Below are 26,747 nucleotides of genomic sequence, written 5' to 3'. Positions count from 1 at the left end.
CTCGATTAAGGGAAGACTATTCGAGTGCTACATAAGCCTCAAGGAAGGCTTATAGTGTACTTTGTTCGAGGGGAGGATTGTTGAGGATTATTAGGAGTGAGTCCCACGTTAGTTAATTTAGAGGAAGATCATGAGTTTATAAGTGGGGAATACTATCTCCATTGGTATGAGGTCTTTTGGAGAGAAAGTATTATTTGTATTAAATATAAAATTTATAAAATGTGTTCAATTTGTAATTAAAAATGAAAAAACATGAAAAAATAGCGTACACTTGAGCGCACTGGATTAAAACCCCCGACGAACTGTCATGGACTTTAGGCTCGTTTAGCTTAATCTGCAGCCCTCCAAATTCCTAGGGCTCCTCACTTTCTCATAATCGGCTTCTGGTTCTACCGAACTCTTTCGTCTTCTCTAATTCGCCTTTGGAAAATCCTTCGATGACGCTTCCTCCAGGGCCCTATTCTGGAACCAGCACCCTCGCTTTGGTGAGTTTTTGTTGTTTTCCGTGAAAAATTTGTACTGGAGATTAGGAAGAATATCATATGTTGAGAATGCTGTATCCGAATCTGATTTTAGATTCAATAATGGAAATAGTTTATCATATTCAATGTTCTTGAGTCTTGGCAGGTTGCTCGTGCTTCGGCGTTTTCTGTTGGACTTGTCTACGGAAGCCTCAAGCTCAAGTACCTTCAGGTTTGTTGCTTGCATTTCCTTCTTTTCGTACTTTCTAGTTTTCCGCTGCAAAACTTTGGCTCGTTGATTTGGAATTGCATTTGTGGCTTGAATGGTAGTATCTCTAAATTTTCATTTCCGATTGCTCATTTCTGCCAAGAGCATCATAGTGCCACCTGCTATGTATTCATCGGATTCTAGATGTAGAATGTTCTTTTAATGCCATGTTCATATGTTTCTTTTTGGACCAAAATTTAAATTTCTGGAGAACTACTTTGTTATCCATCAAATTCATGTTCATTCTTTTAGCGGAATGCTTTTTCGAGGCTTTGTTATTTGAAATGCCTCTGAGCTTTAAGATTAGTTTCAAACAAAAAGTTTCACTTTTACCCTTGACCTTTAAGTTTATTCAAATATGCCTTGAGGAATTTTATCTTTACAACGAGTTATGGAATTGTATATGGCTGCTTAGTTGTAAAATAAACGGCAAAGATGACCAGGACCGATAACCACTATGGAATTGTACATAGCTTCTTAGAAAATGTCCCAAAACTCAAACTTAATGCCATCAACCGTCTCTGGTAGATTTGACAAGTTCTCTTCTACAATTCGCTGAATTCTTTCACCTTCCATCAAGATGACCCGACCCGAAGCAGCTCTTACTTTTGTTTATGAAACCCATACCTTGAAAACAGAAGTTCCTCAAATTAGAAACATAAGCGCTTGCTGGTAAAAGGAGTTCTAAAGTCACGATCTCTTTTTAATGAAGAAGACTCTAAGAAGGGGATAAAGAGGAGTTCGGATCTTTTTTTTTTGTTCTTTCTTGCATTTTGTTCCAAGTATGTGCCCTACTATGGAAGAAGAGTCCTAAAGAAGGAAAAAGGCATCTAATAATCTCATGGATCCTCCAATTCCATTTCAAGTGCCTGATAAATACAGATAGTCATTTATTTATTTTTTTTAAAATACTGTCTTCACTATTCTTGAAAAAAAAAAAAAAAATTGGATATGGCCTTAACTTACCACCCTTTCAAAAATGCAAAAGCCCTATTATGGAAAAACCTCATCATGACTTTCTTTTGGAATCTGTGGAAAGAAAGAAATCAGAGAATATTTGTAGAAACGATACAGACCTACACAGAACTTTTCGACAATGTTGTTTACCAAGCTATATCTTGGTGTAAACTGTCTAATATTTTTACTTTCTATAGTTATACCTCCCTCATTGCAAATTGGGAAGGTCTTTTGTAAACATCATGGATTATACATCCCCCTTGTAAATTTTACTCACCAATGAAATTGTCTCTTAAAAAAAAGATTCTGATCTAGAGTATCGATTCCTTAGAATTAGGATTTTCTTTGTGATAACTATTATTTATGATGCAATTGATGCGTTTTCTGATTGCAATTTGTTCCATTGTTTATTTTGATTATTTCATCACAGATTATCATTAATTTATCATTTTGAAATTTAAATTTTAAACATTTTTCTTGGAGCAACTATTTATGCTTTACAACATAGTTGATAAATATATTAAAGGCTAAAAAATCACCATTGGTTCTCAAATTTTCATAAAAGTAACAATTTAGGTAACCATTTAGTCCCTTCGTTAAAATTTCTGCCATCCTCCAACACTTTCGTTAACTTTCTCTTCCATTCCCATCATTTGCTTCCCCTCTTCTTTCAAATTTCTTCAATTATTTGGTGGGTTTGATTTCAAGGGTGGGTATTGTGAGACGAAAGGATGAAGTGGTGGTGCATGCAGCAGACTTTTGTGGGCTGTGTGTTTGATTTCTTCAATTGGACTACCCTACATTGGTGCTTCGTCTTTTTGGGTGAATGCAGTTTTTTTTTTTTTTTTTTTTTTTTTTTTTGTTGAAAACCTTGCAAAACAATCACCTTGGAAGTGGAGAGCTATGATACAATTGATAATCTCTTCCTTGACACATGAAGTTTGGGGATTCTGAGCCTTTACAGTACAGTAGCTGTTAGATAAAACCTGATTTTTCCTTATTTAGATTCACACGATTACCTTCATCCTCCGTTTTACCATTTGACAAACACGTCGAATGGTGGATTAACTAAGTTTTAGACGGCAATTTAGGAGGAAGTGGCACACTGTGCCACTCTCTAGCAATTTTTAGGATAGGTTATATTTAAATAGGAAATCTGTTCAGAATATTTTCACAACCTGAATTGGAGGGGGCAGTCAAAATTTCATCATTCTCTCTCTTCTTATTTTACTCATTTTATTTTCCTTCTAACAACCTGTTGTCGACAATTTCCTCTCACCGAAAATAAAGGATTTCCCGGCCGATTATTTGAAATCCAACAAGTGGTATCAGAGCCCGGTTGAAGCCATCGGTGTATATCATTGCGGAGGAGCCAACCTATCAACAATCAAGTTGAATAGCTCAAGTGGCTAGAGCGTCGACCTAACAACACATAGGTCTCAGGTTCAAGTAGAAGAAAATGCAAAGTGCAAAAATAAACACATCGTGGGGTCCATCTCGAGCAGGCTCGCTCACTCCTCCACGTCGCCAAGTGCTGGTATCTCCATCACCACCACGAAGAGGCCGTGGCCGACGCCGTGATGACGGGCGTCGAGTTGTCGTTGAGCGAGTGATCAGGGAGACAACGACCGCCGTGGTTCAGTATGCGATATTAACAAGGTCCAACTATAACGAGTGTGGACCTTGTTGATGCGCGTCAACCTACCGCAAGGGTTAGGCATGCTATCGAGCCAGAGGAAGGAGAAACGATTGAGCAGCTGCGGAAGGAGCTCTCGGAGATCCGCTTTTAAGGATGGCGAATCCGTCGATGATTTTTCAATGCGGATCACGGGGCTCGCCAACAGCATCACCACACTTGGTGGCAGCATCAGCGAGACAGAAATCGTGAAGAAGATGCTGCAGGTCATCCCCGATCACCTCGAGCAAGTCGCGATTTCAATCGAGACATTGCTTGACATGAACGACCTAACGGTGGAAGAGGTGACCGGAAGACTGCGTAACGTCGAGCAGCGGAAGAAAAATACTATTTCAGCTGTCGACAAGGAGGGTCGTCTACTCCTCACTGAGGAGGAATAACTTGCACGCCTAAAGCTCCGTGATGAAACCGGCGAGAGCAATGGGCCCTCCAGCCGCAAAGGCGGTAAGAAGCCGTGGAAATCTCGCCGGCGCATGCGCGAGAAAGAGGCGGATCAAAAGGAGGAGCCGACTGATGACGGGCCAATCAAGTGCTCGTACTGTGGGAAGAGAGGTCACTTGAGCAAGAATTGTTGGAGCAAGCTCAGGAACAAGGAGACAACCGAGAAGGCCCATGTGGCTCAATCCGAGGAGGACGAGCCGGCCCTTTTCATGGTGACTGCGTCAGTCCTACCTGGCGTCCTTAATCCCGAGGAAGAGCTCCCCAAATCCACAGAGGTAATCGACGACGGCATAACTTCTCCGGTGAGCGTAAACCCGAGGAAGAGCTCCAATTGTGCATAACAAAGGCACCGGCTGGGGAGCCAATTCAACTGAAGGAGGAGCGAATGTTCGCTCAAATAAGTAAAAGAGGTGAGCAGCAAGAGCACCAACAATGGGTCCTCGACACGGGGGCAACAAACCATATGACTGGGGCCAAGTCTGCGTTCTCCGAGCTTGACTCGGGGATTCGCGGGACGGTGAAACTCGGCGACGGCTCTGTCGTCGAGATCGAAGGGCACGGCACCGTCCTGTTCGTCGGCAAGGGAGGCAATCATCACAAGCTGACCGGCGTCTACTTCATCCCGAGACTCAAGGCTAATATTGTGAGCCTGGGTCAACTCGATAAGGCCGGCTGCCACATTTCCATCAAACGCGGGCTACTTAGGATCCGCGATGATCGACGGCGGTTGCTCACGCAAGTTCGGTGCACGGCAAACCGCCTTTACATCCTAAAGCTGGCGATAGAGCAACCAGTCAACCTCTCGGCTAGGTATCGGAAGATGGAAAGACCTATTAGGAAGAGGTGAACCACCTGGACTGGCGGCACGCCAACTCGAAGAAGAGACAGCCGAACAAGACGTGGAGTCTGGAGGACATGCCGCCAGGGACATCGAGCCATAGGGCTCAAAACGGAGTTGAAACGAAATAAGGTAGATGTACCACAGGTTTTAGGAGGAGATTGTTAGATAAAACCTGATTTTTCCTTATTTAGATTCACACGATTACCTTCATTCTCCGTTTTACCATTTGACAAACACGTCGAATGGATTAACTAAGTTTTAGACGGCAATTTAGGAGGAAGTGGCACAGATTCAGTTGGCCACTCTCCAGCAATTTTTAGGATAGGTTATATTTAAATAGGGAATCTGTTCAGAATATTTTCACAACCTGAATTAAAGGGGAAGCCAAAATTTCATCATTCTCTCTCTTCTTATTTTACGCATTTTATTTTCCTTCTAACAACCTGTTGTCGACAATTTCCTCTCACCGAAAATAAAGGATTTCCCGGCCGATTATTTGAAATCCAACAGTAGCTTCCCAGATCTTTCGATTCCCTTCGCTCCAGTGTAAAAGGCTCAGAAAATCTCTGCAGGTTTTGGAATTGTCTGCAAATACTTCAATGAAAGTTCACCTGCTTTCATCCTTCCCAATCAAAATGTTTAAAGAAATTTCTGGATTGGACATTGTTCTCTTCTAGTAACAAATACTTCTGCTCTCAAACTTCAAATGGGAGAAATTAAACCCACTGTAGAATTGAAGATTTCAAAAGAAGAGTGGAAGCAAATGTGAACTGCCGGAGGAAGATGAAATTTTTAACTGAGGGAATTGTTACAATTTTTAAAAGTACATTGGTCCAAATGTCTAATGCCATGAAAGGATTAATTGTTTTAAATGGGCTATCAAAGGTGTGTTAATTTCCATCACTATACTCAATGACGACTATATGATTTATTCACACATTTCTAGTGACATTCCTGTTCAATTTCAGATTAACTTATAATCATTATGATCTACAAATCTCATGTTATTTATCGCTATCTCTTGGGGCCATTCTAAATGCACCTGTCTGATTTTAGAATTATGCTTCAATTCCTATTTTATCACCACAGGCGAAGGCAAAATCTCACAAGAAAGCTGAAGCAAAGGCTCATCACTGAGGTATGGCTGATGATTCTTATCAGCATCAAAATTGACGCACCGGTTGAATTTTAAAGGGAAATAAATCTATTTTTACTGAACACTCTTTCGTTCCATGTTGCATTAGATGGCTCTATATTTCATTGAGGAGTCATGTAGATGTATCTAACCTCGATCTTAAGGACCATATTTGAGTTACAATTAGTTTTGATGGATGGATGGATGAGAGGACTGTCTGATCATGATTCCTTTCTTTGATTGAAATCAATAATTTGTTTGTCATCTTCCTTGTTGTAGGTGTTGTGTTATTTCATTTTTGTTATGCTCATCAGGTATAAGGCTATTGGTAATCCATATTGTCAAGGATGAATAATAGTCTCTCGTTTATCATCTATCTCATTTGAGCTTATCTCATCATTGGTTTTACTCGGGTTCCGATAGTCTAGCTACACTCTTTATTATTCTTTGCAATTATTTCACGTTATATATATAGGTGAGTGCAATTTCATAATCGCTAGTACATACACGAATCTTGTCAATCTAGACCTTTTACTATGGGTTTCCAAAACCAGGAGGAGTTTTCCACACCCTTATTTGGAATGCTTGGTTCTCCTCTCCCACGTTACTCACCATTAAATTAGATTTTCAATTAAATATAGTCTAACTAGTTACGTATCACTGTCAGCCTCACGGTTTTAAATGTATCTACTAGGAAGAGGTTGTTACACCTTTTATAAGTAATGCTTCGTTCTCCTCTACAATTGATGTGAGATCTCACAATTCACCCCTTTAGGGGCCAGTGTCCTTGCTGGCACACCAGACTTTGATACTATTTATAACAACGCAAGCCCACCGCCAGTAGATATCGTCTGCTTTTGCCTGTTACGTATTGTGGGTAGCGTTTAAAACTAGGGAGATGTTTTCACACCTTTATAAAGAATGATTCGTTTCCCTCTCCAACCAATGTAGGATCTTAGACTAAATCTCTCATTCTTTTGTAATGTTATATGTGCATTCCAACTAAAATAGATTTGTTATTTAAGAACATTTAAGGTAGAAAATTATAAGGTTGGTCTCAAACTTTTAAGTTTGTATCTATTTGGTTTATGAACTTTTAAAAATGTGATTCCTAAACTTTCTATTTACGTGGAAGTATGTTCTTCGGATAATGTCCATTAAGTTTTTGAATTTCTAATATATGCGAAATTAAAAAGAATAAATCTATTTTATTTGTAAATTTTAAATGAAAATTTAGGGGCCTTTCAGATATTTTCAAACTTCAAAATCTATGAGTTCCAATTGAATACAAGAGGTTTGTTGAGCTTTGTGATTTTTCGTAATTGATTTGTATGAGTTCCAATAAAGCTGCTGCGCATGCCTCTTAATGCATCCCATGGGAGAACTAAAATCCAGCATTAACAGATCTTAATGATACCTAATTATATCAAATCCGCCATCATTAAGTGCACCAACAAAATAAATTTGGTAGATTATGTTCATGAGGAGCTTTAAATTTGGTTTAATCCTTGAGATCTACAAACCTATTTGTATTGTATTGCTTATTAAATAGATATGTAACGCTTGACACAGTTATGCTATCTACTTGTTTATAGGTGTTTACTAGATAGATCTGTATCGCTCTGTGCTTAAGAACCGAATCAAGACTTGAAATTTAGATTTGACACATGATGACCTTAACTTTCTAGTGTATCTCTTATGACATGGTCATGTTGTTGCCTACTTCTCTGTATGCAACTGCCTAACCCCACTACTAATAGATATTGTCCTTTTTGGGCTTTTCCTTTCGCTCGCAAGGTTTTAAAATGCGTCTACTCGGGAGAATTTTCCTTCGTTCCTCTCTCCAACCAACGTGGGATCTCACAATCTACCTCCCTTCGAGACGCAGCGTTCCCGCTACCACTCGTTCCTCTCTCCAATCGATATGGGATCTCACTATAAGTGCTTCTAAGAGTGAAAACTATCCGCACAGGCCAACACAAATCCTTTCGGCATACTTTCTAGGAAAATCCTCTAAAGATTGTCACCCAACATAGAATTCCTTCAAAGCAAAACCCGTTTAATTTTAGAGTTTCTATGACTAAGCACGGAAAACGAAGCTACACTTTACACTTAGTTTATATAAATATCAACTCCAATTCTTTTAAGACTCTCTCAACAATTCTATCCATAGAATCACTCTCATTCTGAATCAAATACTCATTATTTATCCAAATATTACAAGATCACGAACGTGTATCACGTAATGATTCACCTAATAATTTAAAGGGTTTTAAGGGGTGGAAATAAGCAAAATGAATCAAATATTTATGAGAGTGGTCTGTTTGCTTTAGATTTGTCTGAAACAGCCTTGGGGTTTGAATGGCATGATCCCAAAATCATTAGGATTTGATTAAAAATTTCAATAAATTGCAATGTCTCAAACACAACCTTGCTTTGATAGCAACAAAATCTCTAAACTTCACCCTCTCCATTATGGTTGTCTACCATTTCATCAACTTTGTGTCTTTTGGTGTTTTTATATGCTTCAATGTGATGTGTTTCATAGCTTTTGTTCTTATAAACCGGGAGTGAGAAACCAAGAATTCTCGACGTTATCGAGCTGGAACGATCTGTTCTTCCGAAAAAATCGTGGGTTTTATTTATTACCAAGATTCGTAAATGAAGTTCTAATTTGATAATGATTTGGTGTATTGAATTTTTTCCTTTTAATTTATGGTTAACCCGAGCATAATTTAGAGAATAATACACTAATTACCATCTCAAAGATCGATTTTCGATCTCCTAACCACATGAATGTAAGTAGTGAAGTTAATATAAAATAAAAAAAAAACGTGTGTAGTAATGCATTGTAGTAGAACTGTTCAAGGGTAAAATTGGGCTCGTAAAGATTAGACCTGAGCTTCTCAGAGCCTAGATAAAAGTCTGAGGTAATCTAGTGTGACATGTTACGAGAACCTACAATTAGATTGCTTACTGATTATTTTTATATTCATCTCATTATTCATTCTTTAGGTGACTGACTGTTGACCACCGATCAAGACAGAAGATTGCTCGACAGCTACACGGTCACAAAGAAGTCATCTCGGGACGCCAATCCTATCTGCATAGAACTGTTCAAGATAAAATTGGGCTCGTAAAGATTAGGCTTGAGCTTCTTAGAGCCTAGATAAAAGTCTGAGGTAATCTACTGTGACATGTTACGTGAACCTACAATTAGATTGCTTACTGATTATTTTTATATTCATCTCATTCTTCATTCTTTAGGTGACTGTTGACCACCGATCAAGACAGAAGATTGCTCGATAGCTACACGGTCACAAAGAAGTCATCTCGGGACGCCAATCCTATCTGCATAGAACTGTTCAAGATAAAATTGGGCTCGTAAAGATTAGGCTTGAGCTTCTTAGAGCCTAGATAAAAGTCTGAGGTAATCTACTGTGACATGTTACGTGAACCTACAATTAGATTGCTTACTGATTATTTTTATATTCATCACATTCTTCATTCTTTAAGTGATTGTTAACCACCGGTCGAGACGAAAGATTACCCGGGAGCTACACGGTCACAGAGGGATAATCCCGGGACGCCAGTCCAGTCTGCATAGAACTGTTCAAGATAATCATTGGACCAGTTTAACCAAAAATTTATTATACATTTAATGTTTTTAAATTAGAACCAAATCAAAATTATACACCTAATCATGTTCAAACATTTTGAAGAACATTACAAGGATGATGATTAACATGTCACTAATTAAGTAGTCTTAATTATGATTAGTGATATTCCCTTAATTAGGTGCCTCAATAAAATTTAAACGGTTCATGAATTAAGAACCACTTTAGGATAATTAATTAAAATAATTAAAGTAATTAACAAATTTTTTAAAAAATTATTAATATTATTTAAAATTAGTTAGATCTAAATGAAGCTTGGCCCCATCGTATATTCCCTAAATCTTCAAAAATAAATAATAATAATAATAATAATTTTATTAAAAATAATTAATTTTTTTTTGTTAGGTTAAAAACAAGAACCTATGCAGACAAGACATCGTGGGAGTTATCAAAAAAGGAAAACAAGAAAAAAAAAATAATTTATTTGTCTTTTTTAATGCTTAATTTTTAACTCTGAAAATTAATAATTACTAAAAAAAAATTGCTTTAGATCTGTTTGATTTTCTATTATTTTTTTATTTTTTTTCTAATGGGTTAGTTAAAATAATTGTATCGAAATTTATAACTCGGGAAACGTCTATGAAATAATCGTGTAAAATTTTCTCGGGTGAATTAGGGTTAGTACACGACGATTATATTTACAGATTCTTTGCTAATACTTCATTTAACCAGATAATGACTATCGAACGAACTAACCTAGACCGTCTGGTCCTCATTCTGTTAGGTAAAATTAGATGAATTCCACACCTTACACGTGTAATGTAGCTCGTTTCTCCATCGAGCTACTTGTCAGTGGTCCAATCACCATCTCCGTAGTTGTTTCTGGACGAGAGAAATATAATCCTCACGTAAGGGCTATCGTACCCTACTGTCGAGCATTAAGATACACATTAGACGAAAATGATTATAAAAATCTGATCACGATCGTTATTTAATGTGGCACCGTAATGTTAAACAATTGAGAGAACGATAATTTGAATTGGATTCAATTATTACCCGACTTTGACTTATACCAGCTAATAATTATTTTGTTTTTTAAAAAATAAAACGATGAAATGTCGATAATCTATGAGGAGTCGATAGATGGTTCTCGTCCAAATTTGACTATAAGAATTATTTTTATTAATTTTATCCAACATATTAACTCATATAATCGTTTTAAGAATCCATTGAATCTTAATATATAGTTGAGATGCATGTGTAGTTATATGTCGAGACAACCATTTTTTAAATACGAAAATGTTCGATATTTTAAGTCTAAACCCACATGGCCGAATTTAAATTTAACTCGAATTGATAGACAACAATATCATTCCTTTATAGATTGTTGTTTCGAAATTTATTCCTATGGTTTATAACGTAACATTTTAAAAAAATGATAATTGAAGGACGTTGTTTTTATATTTGTTGGCACACCGTTTGGTGTCGGGCTGATATCACACATCGATTTGAGAGGAGAATAAAACATTTTTTATACGTGCATGGAAACCCCTCCCTAGTACATGCGTTTTAAAACCGTGAGTCTAACGGCCCAGATCCACCGCTAGCAGATATTGTCATCTTTAGGTTTTCCCTTTCAGGCTTTCCTTCAAGGTTTTAAAACACGGAATATTTCCAGACCCTTATAAATGATGTTTTGTTCTTCTACTCAACGAATGTGGGACATCACAATGAAAACTCACCGACATTATTCGAAATCTCTCTCTCGTATTTTCTTTCTTTTCTCTGTTTACAAGTATTCTGAGCTGTTTTGGGAGTCGTGAGTTGAAAGCTGAACGGGGTGCGGTTGTCGTTTCGTGTAGGATCTGCGAAACTTGGCGATCGCCGGAAAACTCATGGGTTTTTCGACGATGAGTTTTTTCTTTTTCTTTTTCTTTTTCTTGTTCCGGGTCATTACAGTGAGGCTAACGACGATACGTAACGGAAAAAAACAAAGCATATATGCTAGCGGTGGACTTGGGCGGTTAAATTTATGATCCGAACAATTGTGTTTGGTCAAGAAAAAATGTCTCAACCCAAACTAATTCAATCCACGAACACTCTTACCCGTACTCAGTCAAGCCCTTTTAGCCCTTTTCTCGAGGAGACAAACTATTTATCTTCTCCTCGAGCTGCACTAACTCGACGATATCGATCTATTCATTCATAACATGGTATTAATGTATATGTAACTCATCTAACGAACAAATCTTAAATAAATAAAAAAACACGAACATTTAATCTTAAAATTATTTATAAAAAACAAGTTGGAAGACAAATAGCTCGAAAGAAACATAGTTTTATAAGGCGAAGTTAAAAGAATATTGAGAGTATTTAATGATGGAATCCACATTGTGTTTGGAACATATAGTTTGAATATTGGCAATGGCAGTTTGCAAACCATACAAAAATACATAAATTAATGAAAAAAACATAACATAAAGTCCAACAGTTTGGTCAGAGGTTTGAGATCATGTGGGTTTTTTCAACTGCACAAACAAACCATAATCTCTCTCAAATCTTATTTGTTTGTTGTTTTTTTTAATATATTTATTTTTGAAAAATAGTAATAATTGTATAATTCTTATTTACCAACGCCGGATGGAGATCTAAAACTTTGATTTTAAGAAAATGAGTACGATTATGTCCTTTAACTCGTGGGGATTAGCTCTAAACGAGGTGGAAAAACTCTGTTTTAACGAAAAATGAGGGAGAGAGTGGAGAGAGATTTCTCTCCGTAAACTAAACGACGTTGGGACGGAGATTATATTCTCGACTTTGACTCTGAGGGGTTTAGGGTTTAGGGTTTAGGGTCTGCTCAAATTCCCACCTTACTATGCCCTGCCTCAATAATTTTTAAGTGCAAAAGGCTATGTTATAGTATTGAAATTTGTGTTCGTAAGAATTATGTTGAGTATTATATATAATGTTTATCGAGCTCAAAATCTTTAAAGAACGAGTATGGGTCAAAATCTTCTACTGGAGTGTAACAGCGCCAATTTCCAAAGGGTTCCACAATATTTTGGCTAATCCGACTTGGGTTTGATACGTTAGGATCGTTTCCTACTAGTTTCAACTCTTCGACCGTTCAAGTGGAATGAGGGACTTCCGTTTTATAGTGGAATCCAACTCCCCACTTTCTCAACATACCTGATGTGAGATAATTTTTTTTTTTGGGTCATTACATGGAGATTTTCTCGCTCGGATTTCGATTTCTGCAATCCGAACCAATTTTTAGATCAGGTCATCAGCCAACCCGTGCATCTCCCGAACACAAACATTGTTTGTGGTGGATGAGAAGGAAAAAAAAAAAGAAAAAGAAGAAGATAGATTCAATGGAAATGAAACTAAAAAACATGAATTAACATTAATTAAGGTTGATATGATGAGATTTGAAAGCTAATTTAAAGCTAATAGAGAGATTACTGTCTACCAAACACTTTGTCTCATACTATGAATTCATGCTTTGTTTTCTCAAATGTCTTTGCCTCCATGCACCCAACCTTAACCTAATCAAACTTTTCTATCCATTTCTTTTTCTTTTTCTTTTTTAATCTCTTTTTAATTTCTAAATTTTTTAAAATTGATTTTCTATTTTTGTTTCTAATAAATTTATAAAGTTTAATTTTGTATTAAAAATTTTCATTTTAATTTTCAATTTAATTTTCAATTTAAAAAATATTATGTTAAATAAGTGAAAGAGAATCCAACCGATATTGTCCTCAGCTTTGCCTTTGGTTCTACTCAAAGCTTTAAAATGGATCTGCTATGGGAAGGTTTACGCACCATTATAATTGGTGTTTTGTTCTCCTCTACAACCAATGAGTGACATCACAATCCACCTCCCTTTGGGGCCAGCGTCCTTGCTGGCACTCATTCCTTTCTCCAATCGATGTGGGACTGCCACCAAATCCACCCCTTTGGGGCCAGCGTCCTTACGCACACCGCCTCGTGTCTACCCTTTTCAGGGAACAACAAGAAGGTTGACACATCGTTCAATGTCTAGCTTTGATACCATTTCTAACAGCCCACATCCACCGCTAGTAGATATTGTTCTCTTTAAATTTTCCTTTTCAAATTTCCATACCAATTAAAAAAATTTAAAAACTTATTAAACAAAAAATTGAAAATTAAATTCATCTCAGACTATTCAAAGGTTTAAAATTTAAGGTTCTATTAAATATATATATATATATATATATATATTTAAATCTAGAGTCTAATAAATTTAAATTTAAACTTATTTTTAATAAACTATATACATTTATTTGGATTTTCATTAATTTATTCTCAATAAATTTAAATGTAGCTTTTCAAAATTAATTTTCATCCAAATTAAGTAAATAATAATAATAATTTTTATGCAATTTGAATATAATAAAATGACTCATATAATATATATATATATTTTAAAATAAAAATCGACAATAAATAACCGTAGGACTAAATTTAAAATTTATGAAAAGAATGAAAATGAAAATTAAATAATTAAACCAAATTTTTTATTTTTTATTTTAGCAAATTTTTTCAATACTTAATTAGTTAATTATATAGAAAAAATATATTTATTATTTTATTATTACTTTTTATCTGACTCAAATCCTCTAACTCCTTAGTTCTAGATGCATCTGTGACCATGCTTGGGGGACCACATTTTGTTTGTTGAATTACTTATTTATCCTTCTTTCTAGTCATTCAATGCATATTTAACTTTGATGATAAATTCGATCCTTATATTTTATAGTTTATTTACATTTTGGCCCAAACATTTCCAAATATTAAATTTCAATCTCCATTAGTATTCTCATTACGAAAATATATCAATAAAAATAAAATTTAAAAGATTAAATTTTGGATCATATTATAAATTATTTATTTATTCAATGATGCCTTAAAATTTTATTATGTTATTTAAAAAATAAAAAATTATTTCTTATAAAACATTTGGAGAATATATTATGTTTATAATTTGATTTATAGTATATTTTATTTTATTCTCCATATTTAATTAGTTTATATTTGCGTTATTGGTAGGTATTAGTTGGTAGCTTATATCCTATTTAAAGTTTATGAATATCAATGATAACACACTTTCGATCCCAATTCTATTTCTTGCTCTATTCGAACCTCTGTCTTATAAATTAAATTAAAATCTTATATATAATATGGATTAAATAAAAAAAATTCAAATATTAACATTAATTTTATTCTTAAATTTTTAAAAATGTCGAATAAGTTGAATTATAAAAAGTATCAAATAGGTTGTAAATTTAGTAATTCATTTGACATTTTTATAGCTCGAGATTATATATATATATATATATATATATATATATATATAATCAAAGTATACAAACCATAATATTAATGTGGTTGAAAAAAAAGGTGATAAATAAAAGAAAAAGATTTGGAATTAAATGCCTCGATTTGCGAACGAATTTTAGTGTAAGATATTGTGGTCCATTGGTAAAGTATTTTGCAAAAAAATTAAATAAAAACAATAATAATAAAGTAAAATTTAAAAAAAAAATGATAAAACCATATCTTTCACAAGATTTTATTTATTTATTTATTTTTAATTTTAGAAACTCATCCATTTGAGCTAAAATTTACTCTTTTTTTTTAATAATAAATATTTTAATTAGTTGAATTATGTTTAATCCTGACATTTTTTGAGACATGATCAAAATTACTCTCGTTTAGATGTCGCGTCGGTTTATTCATGTATCCCTTCTTTACTCGTATGTCCCAATTATCTTTATTAGTATGAGACTAAAAAATAAAAAATTTAAAAAAAAATCTGCCCCAAAATGTATGATAGGGGGATACGACTAGTTGTCAACTTCTCCTTACCCGAATAGTTATATACTGCTAAGTCGTTGTTGTTATCTTTGCTTGCATGCTATATAACACCGTTTTCAAACTCTCTTTCGAAAATCTCTCTGACCTCGTTTTCAAAATCTTCTTCTTAAATCGGGGCCAGAGGCTCGAGCATACGCTGTTTGGGTGTACGAATTGGCTTAACTCACGTGTTGGTGAGAAGTAAGTGCTGCACAATTGCAAGTCCGCTGCCAAGAAAAGACTGATTAGATTAAAAAAAAGTTTATAAATGAATTAGTTATCGTTTTTAAAATTTATAGGTAAATATTGAATTAAGAAAATAAAAATAATAAAATATTGTAGATAATATTTAATTAAGGAAATAAAAAAGAGATTAGTAAACTAATTGCACGTTAAATCATTTTGTCTGATTAAGGCTACACCTCACATGGGCTTGGCAACAAGATTTTGAACATCCCAATCTCGTAATTATCTCCAACTTCATGCCCTTTTTCATTTCCGTCTCACTTCAAAATTCCCCCCTATATATAATGTGTTAAACCCAAAGCCTCCAACAAACCAAAACAGACGCTCCATTTTCCCTCACTTTCCCGAGAAAATCAAACTCTCCAAATCCGAGAAAATGTCCACTGGAATCGCTAAATCCAACAACATCCGCCGCATCGTCAGTATCCGCCAGATGCTGCAGCGGTGGCGGAGGAAAGCTCGCGTCACAGCCTCTTCTCGCTCCGCCGGTGATACTCCGTCGGATGTTCCGGCCGGCCATGTCGCCGTCTGCGTCGGAAGTAGTTGTAGACGGTTCGTTGTTCGAGCGACGTACTTGAACCATCCGATCTTCAAGAAGCTTCTCTTGCAAGCCGAAGAAGAGTACGGATTCGCGAACCAAGGTCCTCTTGCGATTCCTTGTGACGAGTCGGTTTTCGAAGAGGTTCTTCGAATCGTTTCCCGGTCCGAGTCTGGTCGGTTCTTGAATCTCCCCGATTTTTGCCGCCGCTGCCACGTCGACTCTCCGAGTAGTCTCCTCCGTGAATCTCGGCCGTTGCTTTTTGACTTCGCCGATAAATCAGTCTGCTAAATCAAAGGGGACTAACAGAAGATCGCGACTCGGGCTGGTGACTCGGCCGAGTTCAACTGGACTCACTGGACTAACTTTTTTATTTATTTATTTTTTCTTTTGAAATTTGATTTGAATGAAAAAGAGGGAATTATTATTTACAATATATTTGTTTTTTTTTTTTATATAAAAAAAAAATTGGATAAGCGAGATCAGTTAACTCGATCAAATCGGTCAACTCGATCGCTCGGGTATTGAGTCAGCTCGAGTCGAACGGGTCGGGTTCGGGATTACTTCTTGTATATGGGTTGCCCATTTCTCACTAATTTATATGAAAAAGTCAATAATTTTATAATTTTATTGTTATTTAAATGTATTGGTTATAATTTTTAATATTTTTATGTTAATTATTGTTAAGTTAATTAAGTTTGTTATAATTTAAAATTAAATTATAAATTTAAATTTAAATTCTTGGTATTTTTTTAATTTTAAATTGAAATTTTAATTACTTTTTTATTTAATCTACATAAATAAAATTATTAATTGATCTTTGTGTATGTAAATATTTATAACAATGTCTATGATATAGTTTGAAGAAAAATCAACTTAATTATTTATTTAAATAATTTTGTTAAATTTTTAATTATATTGATAATATTTATAAAAATTAAAAGTTCATATTTATATCTACATCGATATTTTTATAATTTAATAAAAATTATTTAAAAAGTTAGATATTTGAATTTTGTATTATTATTATTCTTTTAAAAGACAACTTTTATTATTTATTTATTATTATTTATGGTGTTGGAAGCCATCTCATTGGAAACCACTAACTCATTTTCTCTCCTTTTTTTAATTATTTCTTTCATTTCATAAATTAATTGTTAGTATATATATATATATATATATATAATTTTTTATTTTTCTTAATATAAATTTATTATAGAAAATACCTTAATTCTTAAAACACTTCTTAATTTTAAAAATAAAAAGTTTCGTCTTTGATCCAATTTTTTTTTGTACGTAGAGAATTACGAGAAAGAGCCCTCGTTACAGAGATTTTAAGTTTATTTTTATAGTATTTGATGAACTTGACTTCCCTTTTCGAGTCTCTATTTTCTAAATAAATTTATTATTTTGTTTTTATTTATTGTATCACAAACGAGGTGATTTGTTTACGACAGTGGACAGTGGCATTTGCTAGTAATACGACAAGATGATTGTCGATAGCAGTCGTTGGTGGCTGGTAATGGTTGTCTACAACGATCGTGAGAAAGTAAAGATTTTTGTAAGGATATTTCGGTCATTTCCACGTATTATGTAATTTTGGAAGAAATTTTTAATTAAACACTAATTTTTTTTTTTTTTTTTAGAATTTGAATTTAAATGTTTTACTTAAAATAATTTATTTCTCAAACTAACTTTGAATCATTTTTATAGTTTTAAAATTTTCATTTACCAATTTTTAATAATTTACGTAACACAAGAAATATCATTGGATAATATAATTTTTTTTTTTTTAAAATAATTATTTAGTAATATTTTTCAAATTTATATTTTATATTAGATAATAAAATTTTGTTTAAAGGAGAAATAGTTGTCTTAATCATACTTTTAATATTAACTATTGCTTTTTAATTTGTTTTATTACAATTATATAAACAATTTTACGTCATTTTCATTTCATTTCGTTATCTAATTATGCGTAGAATTTTCAAAATTATACAACAAAAGAACGTGAGAACGTGATTGGTCGTTTACAAATAACATCAGCTATAAATTCACTTCACGATGTCATCATCGACGCTAAAGACAGCTAAAGAATTATTTTCGTAAATAAGTTAATAAAAAAAAAAAAGTTAAAAAAAGTGATGCCCAATTTTTTAATGAAAGGTATTGAATTATTGATTTTTGGAGATAAGCTTCTTTTTAATTTAATTTAATTTAATTTAATTAATTTAATTTTTTTTTGGTAATTTGATTGATTATGATTTTAATTTTGGAGATAAGCTTTAGGTTGACAGGCTGATTGAAATGTTCCTAAATTATTGCAAGATAAATTAAATAAATAATATCCTTAAGGTTTAAGCCAATGATGAGCTGCCACGTAGGATTTAGTGGGTCCATTTGGGAGTCCCACTTTATGGGAATATATAAAGCATATTAATTAGGGTTTGATTTAATTAAGATTAAATGAGGTGTTAGGCCTCTAGATGTTGGGCTTTGAGGCTTTTGTATGACCCTCTCCCTTCAAAAGCTATGAATCTAAGCCTTTTTTGGAGGCCCCTTTTGAATCCTTTAAACTTTGGAGGACACTCGGACGAGAACGAAACACCTTTTATAAGGGTGTGGAACCCTCTTCCTCAAGATGCGTTTTAAAAATTTTGAGGGGAAGCTCGAAAGGGAAAGCCTAATGAGGACAATATTTGCTAGTGATGGACTTGGGTCGTTACAAATGGTATCAGAGCTAGAGACCGGGTGATGTGCCAACGAGGAGGCTCTTCCTCGAAAGGGGTAGACATGAGACGGTGTGCCAGTAAAGACGCTGGCCCCGAAGGGGGTGGATTTGGTGGGGTCTCATATCAATTGGAAAAAGGAATGAGTGCTAGCGATGACATTAGGAGCGACGTGCCAACGAGGAGGCTCTTCCTTAAAGGGGGTAGACATGAGGCGGTGTGCCAGTAAGGATGCTGGTCCCGAAGGGGTGTGGATTTTGTGGGGTTCTCATATCGATTGGAAAAAGAAATGAGTGCCAGCGAGGACACTAGACCCTGAAGGGGTGAAGAATTGTGAGATACCACGTCGATTGGAGAGGAGAGCGAATGAATGGAAATAGTGTTCATATGACTCGAACTACCCGACCCTAATCCATCTCAAATGGGTTTGAACTATTATAGATGACCGTAACCGTAATCCATCTCATACGGGTTTGAACTATTATAGACGAACGTAGAAAAAGAAGAGAAGAAGAGCATGCAAAGGTTGACTAAGAGAAAGAAATTATGAAGAAAGAGAGATGGAAAGCATAGACAAGGGATACCCTACCCATCTCTCTCATTTCTATATATTTTAAATCAAACCAAAGCGTCTTGATTTTCGACATCGTTTCTACGGTTTTAAAAGTTTCAATCTTCTCAACCCGTTAAGATAATACGTAATCCATAGAGGTGTTCATGAGCTGAGTTGGGTCGAGTTAACACATTCTTTAGATCCAATCCAATTGTTCGAGTTAACATATTTGTCACTCTGGTTTATTCTATCAGTTTACGAGAGAGCCCTTGAAGGGAAAACCTAAAGATGACAATATCTGCTAATGGCAGGTTTGGACTGTTCTATCACGATAGAAACAATAGTCCTAGTTCTTGCCCTTCCCGAGTCTGTTCGTCACATACTGTTCATATTGAATTATAGAAGAGTATATTTTAAAATTAACAAATTTGAAAATAATTTACAATTGTGGGTCATTGTCTAAAGTTTTGTAGGGTCGGTTTTGCTACCCAAACCCTAAAACCGAAAATCTCTCTCGAATAAATCAAGCTTGATTAGCTCAATAAAAGGCCGAGAGTCAAATAAAGGTAGATAGAAGCACATGCAATACATATAATGATATTAAGTACCTTATCCAACTCTAACCAACCCCATCAAATTTTATATTTTTTAGGTGTCATGCTTGACTTGGAATTCAACTCGTCACACGTTTCAAAAGCTCGATTTCCTTTTCTTTTTCCCTTTTAGCACATGCTAGGGTTTCAGATTTAATTAGCATGTTCGGTATAATATCAGTTTTACAAACTCGATCGATCAGCTTATTTAACGACCAGGGTTACGAATTCTACAACATAAACATATGAACTAAACAACCCTAGCTGAACCCCATCAACTTATTTAACGATCAGGGTTACGAATTCCACGGCATAAACATCTGAACTAAACAACCCTAACTGAACTCGATCAACTTATTTAACGAACAGGGTTTCGAATTCCACGGCATAAACATATGAACTAAACAACCCTAATTGAACCCGATCAACTTATTTAACGATTAGAGTTACGAATTTCACATAAACATATGAACTAAACAACCATAACTGAACCCGATCAACTTATTTAACGATTAGGGTTACGAATTCCACGACATAAACTTCTGAATTAAACAACCCTAACTGAACCCGATCAACTTATTTAACGATCAGGGTTACGAATTTCACGACATAAACATCTGAACTAAACAACCATAACTGAACCTGATCAACTTATTTAACGATCAGGGTTACGAATTCCACGACATAAACTTCTGAACTAAACAACCCTAACTGAACCCGATCAACTTATTTAACGATCAAGGTTACGAATTCCCCAACATAAACATATGAACTAAACAACCCTAATTGAACTCGATCAACTTATTTAACGATCAGGGTTACGAATTCAGGACATGAACATCTGAAATAAACAGTGGTAGCTCAACCCGATCCGAGTTTTTGGTGTTGTCTTTTAAATGGTTTGATTGAAAAGGGTGTGTACTTGAGGTGGGACAATGGGTGGATAGACAAAAATGCAGAAAGAACATGAAGACAACTGGAAAATAAGAAGGGCATAATAATAAAATTTCCAGCACTTTTGATCTGAAAACTGATTTGATAGACTTGTGAGGACCCTTTTTTGCAATTAAAGCATAATTGCTTTAGACATCTTGTCCCCATCTTATTTAATTCCCGTTTACCAAGAAGTATACGTCATTTATCGTTGAATTATGATATGAACTAATGTTTTAAATATCGATGTCTCGATTTTATGTAAATATTCAAAAGTGGGTATGTATCTAACTCAGCAGAAGTACGTCATGGATCTTCTAAGCCAGTCCAAGTTCACTGTTAGCAGATATCGTCCTCTTTGAGCTTTCCTTTCTGGGTTTTCCCTCAAAATTTTTAAAACGTGTCTGTTAGGGAGAGGCTTCCACACCCTTGTAAAGAATGCTTCGTTTTCCTCACCAATTAACATGGGATCTCACAATCTACTCCCTTCAAGACCCAACGTCCTTACTGGCACTCGTTTCTCTCTCCAATCTATGTGAAATCTCACAATCCACCCCTTTTGGGGCCCAACGTTCTCGCTAGCACTCGTTCCCCTCTCTAATCGACCCTGTGTGACTCGAGCTTAATGTCAAGCTGTATTTTAACTCAGAGGAATAAGAATCATTGATCCCTTGTGTCTCTTTCAACTCAGAGCTTAATATCAAGCTGTATTTCAACTAAAAATTCGATTTTTATATCTGGGTCGGGATGTAATTTTTCAATTTCATTCTCTAGGTAGGTCGAACCCTAAAAGTTCGGTATTGAGAGATTTGCCCATGTTCATAATATCACGACGAAAAGCATCCTACTATTTAACTTCAACTGAAAACCTTCCGGTCGATATAAAATAGAATGTTTCAAAGAAGTGAAAACGAAATTTTTATGGTAAAAAAAAAAAAAGAAGAAATTTTTGTGGACGGAAATAAAAGTAAGTGTGTGATTGTGAGGAAGTAAATAATACAATAGGACCAGCAAGAAAAGCACAAACCCTAAGGCCAATGGTCCTCTCATTCTATAAAGAAAATGGCAGAGATTTGTTCTATCAAACTCAGTCCCCCATGTAAAACTAATTGCTTCCAACACCACACGTTCATCGATTTTATTTAATATCTCGTCCTCGAAAAAAACGTTCGTCCACTGAATTCTGTTCGGGTTAGTTCAGGTTGGTTCGGGTTGATTCGTTTTTATTTATTAAGATCGTCGGGAATTAGAAAACCCCTGCATTACGGAAACGAGCTACCGTCCTTCATTGATTTCATTTATGATGTTCTGTCATAGAGGTGTAATTTTAGGTTACGTGTAGTAGCGTACAAGTTAGCTTCAAGCATATGACGTCATGGAGTAACGAAAATTGAAGTCGAAGATAGCGAATAAGTCAAAAATAAGAATATATTTTAAAAAAAATGGAAAATAGTAACAATCATTGGCTTAATTGGTGGGAATTGATCAACAACATCAATTTCCTCCACCGACTCTTTAAAACAAAGGTTAAAATAAGTTTCTTTTATTGTCTCTTTACATTATTGTCCCTAAAATAAATAAATAATAATAATAATACACTATTTTTTTTTTCTTGTAATTTTGGGGTTTTTTAAAAAAATAATAATAATTCTAATAATACAAGATCTTTGATATTTATTAAATAAATATTCATAAATTTTGTATTTTGTCTCAAAAAAATATTCTTAAATTTTAATTTTTTTTAAAAAAAATTCGAAAATAGTGTTATTATTAATTTTGGTGAGTTTAAGATGAAAACCATTAATATTTTGTTTAAAAAATAGTTTTAAAATTTAAAAGTTTTATTAATATAGTTGAATTTCTAAAAAATTAAAATTTTTATTTTTACCTGTCAATATATGAGCGGAAATCGTCTATCAACACCTCATAGATTATTTTCTTTTTTAGAAAGTTCATTAGAATTTTTGAAACGGGATACTAACGGTAATATTATTTTTGAAGTTTTTTTTTAAAAAAATTAACTATATTAATGAAATTTTTTAAAATTTAACGATATTTTGGAAACGCTCTTAGAAGAAAATGTATTTTTGAAAGTTTAAGGAATGATTTACCTCTCGAACAAACAATAATGATATTTTTTAATTTTTTTTATACGTTTGAAGATATTTTTTAATATTTTTTTTAAGTTTAAAAATATTTTTATTAATTTAGCTGGAACAGTAAATTAACCGATATTCAATATGAACATAATTTAAAAGATAAGACGGAGTAATAATATTATTACCTTAATCTCTCATAGGGGTCCGAAGAAACCAATCCACCACTACGAGGAAAATCTCCCATGCTACTAAATATTTACACAAAAACACAAACCCTATTTTACACCGAGCTTAGCTCATAAGTCAAAATAGCTATCGTCTTTGTCTCGACACTAAAAGAACTAAATCGGGTAGTACTTACGAACACATTTTGAGCTACACCCGTTCTTTTTTTTTTTAAGAAAAAACGTTCGACACGTGATAAACTGTAGTTAAAAAAAAAAACCCCCTCTAAAAGGGAAAAAATAATAATACTATGAATAAAAAAGAATGGAGGGATTTGTGCATTTTGGCGGTGGTGGGTTCATTTGAGAGCGGCGGTGAGTGAGCGGAAAACCACCTCTTCACAAGGAATAGTGAGGCCCATATGGTGGTGGAAGCCGAATTCCTCCTCCGCGAGGCGGAGGAGACACTGAAAATCGGGGTGAGTCAAGAGGGAAATGGGGACGACATATCGGCTCCGATTCTCGCCGACGTAGACGGCGAAATGTCCCTTGGGAACGCCGTCGTAGGCGGTGGCGGTAGCGGCGGCGTCTTGCTTCCGGCCTAAGCTGGAGCAGCGCTTGACAATGTGCTTGAGAGCGGCGGGCTTGGGAATCGGCATTGCGGGGAAATTTGGAAAGGGATTGGGAGTGGAAGGAGAGGTATTTATTGAGAGAGCACGGAAGTTGTACTGAGAGAGAGATGAGGAATGGTGGGAGCCATGGCCATGGGGTGCCGTCGCCATTGTTGGACCTCCAAATGACATATGGGGTCCCTCTGCTTTTGTGGCTCTGCTTTCTTCATCACTTTCTTCTCTCTCCTCCTCCTCTCTTGATATTTAGGATTCTCATATGTATTTGATGGTCCCGACATTTTCTTATATCTCTCGAGACATGACCATGTTATGTTACCTACTTGTTGCTTCCCAGAGTGAATTCTATTGTCACGTACTAACCCGAGTCATTTCAACATGTTTTGTATTGAGCTAAACCTGCTTAATTTTAGAGTTCTTATGATTGAACCACTGAAAATAGCTGTACGTGTTATTGGTGGAGGTGGTAACCTCAATTCTTTTAATTTTTTCTTAAGGAATCATATATGTGAGATCCCACATCGGTTGGAGATAGGAATGAAACATTTTTTTATTAGACGCGTTTTAAAAACCTTGAAGGGAAGCACAATGAAGACAATATTTGTTACCGGTGGGTTTGGGCTGTCACAAATAGTATTAGAGCTAGACACTGAGCGATGTGCCTGTGAGGAGGCTGAGCCCTGAAAGGGGTGGATAAGAGGCAGTGTGCCAATGAGGACGCTAGGTCTCGAAGAAGGTGGATTGTGAGATCCCACATGAATTGGAGAGGGGGAACGAGGTGGAAATCTCTCCTCGAGAGGGAAACACGAAAGAGAAAACCCAAATAGGACAATATCTGCCCGAAAGAGAAAACCCAAATAGGATAGTGGGTCTTGAAGGGAGTGGATTGTGAGATCGTACATTGGAGAGGGGAACGAAGTGGAGATCTCTCCTCGAGGGGAAACTCAAAAGAGAAATCCCAAATAAGACAATAAAGAGAAAACCCAGATAGGGCAGTGGGTCCTAAAGGGGTGGATGGTGAGATCTTACATCGATTGGAGAGGGGAACGAATTGGAAATCTCTCACGAGGGGAAACCCAAAAGAGAAAGCCCAAATAAGACAATATCTGCCCGAAAGAAAAAACCCAAATAAGACAATATCTGCTAACAGTGGAGGGAAGGGAAGAGTGGACAATATCTGCGCACGAAGAGAAAGCCCAAACAGGACAATATCTGGTAACAGTGGGGGGAAAGAAAGAGGAGGACAATATCTGCGCAAAAGAAAAAGCCCAAATAGAACAATATCTGCTAACAGTGGAAGGGAAGGAAAGAATAGGACAATATCTACCCGAAAGAGAAAGCCCAAATAGGATAGTATGTGCTAACGTAGAAGAAAAGCTCAAAAAGAGCCATATCTGGAATCTCTCGGGTGTATGTTGAATTACTTTTTTGTCCCTCTTTTTATTTTTTAAAAATTTTAATTATTAAACAATTAATAGGTCTAAAAATGAACAATCCCATCAAATTAATTAAGGAATTAGTTGGAGTATTAATCTTCCAAAAGAAAATGTCAACAAATTAATTATTAGATTAATTTTTAATTATTTATAAAAAAATAAAAATTTAGGGTTTGAAAAATCAAATTGGGCGATTTATTGACGAGGTGGGGTTTATGGGAGAACCTTCCAACTTTCTAAGGCGAAATTTCAGGCTAAATAGATTATATCTTTATTATTAATATTATTTTATTTTATTTTATTTTATTTTATTTTATTTTTTGTGTGATAAAGACAAATATATCCTTCCATTCCTTTTTTCTCTTTTCCTTTTCATATTCTCATTTATTCATCTTCCCCCATGTTACCTAATTATTCCATTTCAATTATTCCTTGTAAATAAAAAAATAAAAAAATAAAAAAATAATTTTATCGTTAATATTATATTAAAAAAATACAAAATTATTATCGTCTGTCACGGTCCTACATTTTTTACCGTGCAGCGTCGTGATCTTGACATGCTCACGACTAGCCTTGAAGGGAATTATGCCCTATGTATATTTTTCGCCCTGGCTTTGTGGCTTTGCCGAACCTTAGGCGAGGTTTGTCTTCGCCAATCGAACATCGCTTGTGCGGAATCCAAGCTTGTTCAACCACACACCCCGCCTGCGCATGCATGTTCAATCGTCTGCGACACATCCGACTTGCCTCTATGTTAGGCCAAGTCATTCGGCTTGACCTTGGCTCTGCTCGGGCGAAAGTCTCGCAATACAACGAACATTTCATCGATTATTTACAAACGTTTTAATATTACTTTGGGAATTTCACGAGTATTTTTGAGACGTGATACTAATAGTAAATGTATTTTTAATTTTAAAAAAAAATAATTTAAAAGTGTTTTTGAAGTTCTTATCAAAAGTTTAAAGGTATTTTTGATATTCTTTCGAAAGTTCAAGGGTATTTTTGAATCAAAGTATTCACGGTTTCTATCTAGAACTAACGGTAATGATATTTTTGAATTTTTTTCGAAAGTTTCGAAGTTCTTTCGAGTGTACTTAGAATCTTTTGAAAAAGCTCGTCGATTCTTATGTGAAAGTAGAACTTCAGCCCGAACAGAGGAGGCATGAACATTTTTTGCTGTCGGAATCAAATAACAGTTACATCCACAACTCATTAGCAGGACCTCAAAGAGCCCGTGACTGCCCAAATAAGAAAAGACCCCGACTCTCAGGATTAACCAGAAGAGAAGGAAGACCATAAACAAGACTTTTGAGTTCTCGCTTTTCTGTGGAATAAAGGGGTATTTTTGAGAAAAAATTATGAGATCTCTCGGAGAGTGAAACGAAACATTCCTTATAAGGGTGTAAAAACCGCTCCCTAGAAGCGTTTTATAACCGTGAGGTTCACGGCGATACGTAACGGGTCAAAGCGAATATCTGCTAGCGGTGGACTTGGACGGCTACATTTCATCTCCTTTCGAGGACAGCTTCTT

General features: G+C 35.0%; 3 protein-coding genes across 3 annotated transcripts; 2 read left to right on the top strand and 1 right to left on the bottom strand.

Annotated features, from left to right (window-relative positions):
• The first annotated feature begins 315 nt into the window (after positions 1–315).
• Positions 316–6,065, top strand: LOC111455357. Its single transcript, XM_023096987.1, has 3 exons — positions 316–485; positions 628–693; positions 5,754–6,065. Exons 1-3 carry the CDS (start codon positions 438–440, stop codon positions 5,799–5,801), a joined length of 162 nt encoding a protein of 53 aa, XP_022952755.1. The 5' UTR covers positions 316–437; the 3' UTR covers positions 5,802–6,065.
• A 9,777-nt stretch (positions 6,066–15,842) lies between these two features.
• Positions 15,843–16,707, top strand: LOC111455254 (auxin-induced protein 6B-like). The gene has a single exon (XM_023096853.1). The coding sequence runs from the start codon at positions 15,919–15,921 to the stop codon at positions 16,369–16,371; it is 453 nt and encodes a 150-aa protein (XP_022952621.1). The 5' UTR covers positions 15,843–15,918; the 3' UTR covers positions 16,372–16,707.
• Positions 16,708–23,230: 6,523 nt separating this feature from the next.
• Positions 23,231–23,837, bottom strand: LOC111455291 (auxin-responsive protein SAUR50-like). The gene has a single exon (XM_023096897.1). The coding sequence runs from the start codon at positions 23,808–23,810 to the stop codon at positions 23,511–23,513; it is 300 nt and encodes a 99-aa protein (XP_022952665.1). The 5' UTR covers positions 23,811–23,837; the 3' UTR covers positions 23,231–23,510.
• Between the last annotated feature and the right edge of the window lie 2,910 nt (positions 23,838–26,747).

Source organism: Cucurbita moschata, unplaced genomic scaffold (genome assembly GCF_002738365.1).
Source record: "Cucurbita moschata cultivar Rifu unplaced genomic scaffold, Cmos_1.0 Cmo_Scf00017, whole genome shotgun sequence".
Lineage (NCBI taxonomy): Eukaryota > Viridiplantae > Streptophyta > Magnoliopsida > Cucurbitales > Cucurbitaceae > Cucurbita > Cucurbita moschata.
The sequence above is the reverse complement of the archived record's forward strand: the minus strand, read 5'-3'. Positions and strand labels throughout refer to the sequence as shown.

Bases quoted from the DNA above. Each gene is read 5' to 3' on its own strand.
- LOC111455357 (XM_023096987.1), top strand. From the start codon at position 438: ATGACGCTTCCTCCAGGGCCCTATTCTGGAACCAGCACCCTCGCTTTG. The intron at 486-627 runs GTGAGTTTTTGT...GAGTCTTGGCAG, and splicing joins GAACCAGCACCCTCGCTTTG to GTTGCTCGTGCTTCGGCGTT. The intron at 694-5,753 runs GTTTGTTGCTTG...TTATCACCACAG, and splicing joins TCAAGCTCAAGTACCTTCAG to GCGAAGGCAAAATCTCACAA.
- LOC111455254 (XM_023096853.1), top strand. From the start codon at position 15,919: ATGTCCACTGGAATCGCTAAATCCAACAACATCCGCCGCATCGTCAGT.
- LOC111455291 (XM_023096897.1), bottom strand. From the start codon at position 23,810: ATGCCGATTCCCAAGCCCGCCGCTCTCAAGCACATTGTCAAGCGCTGC.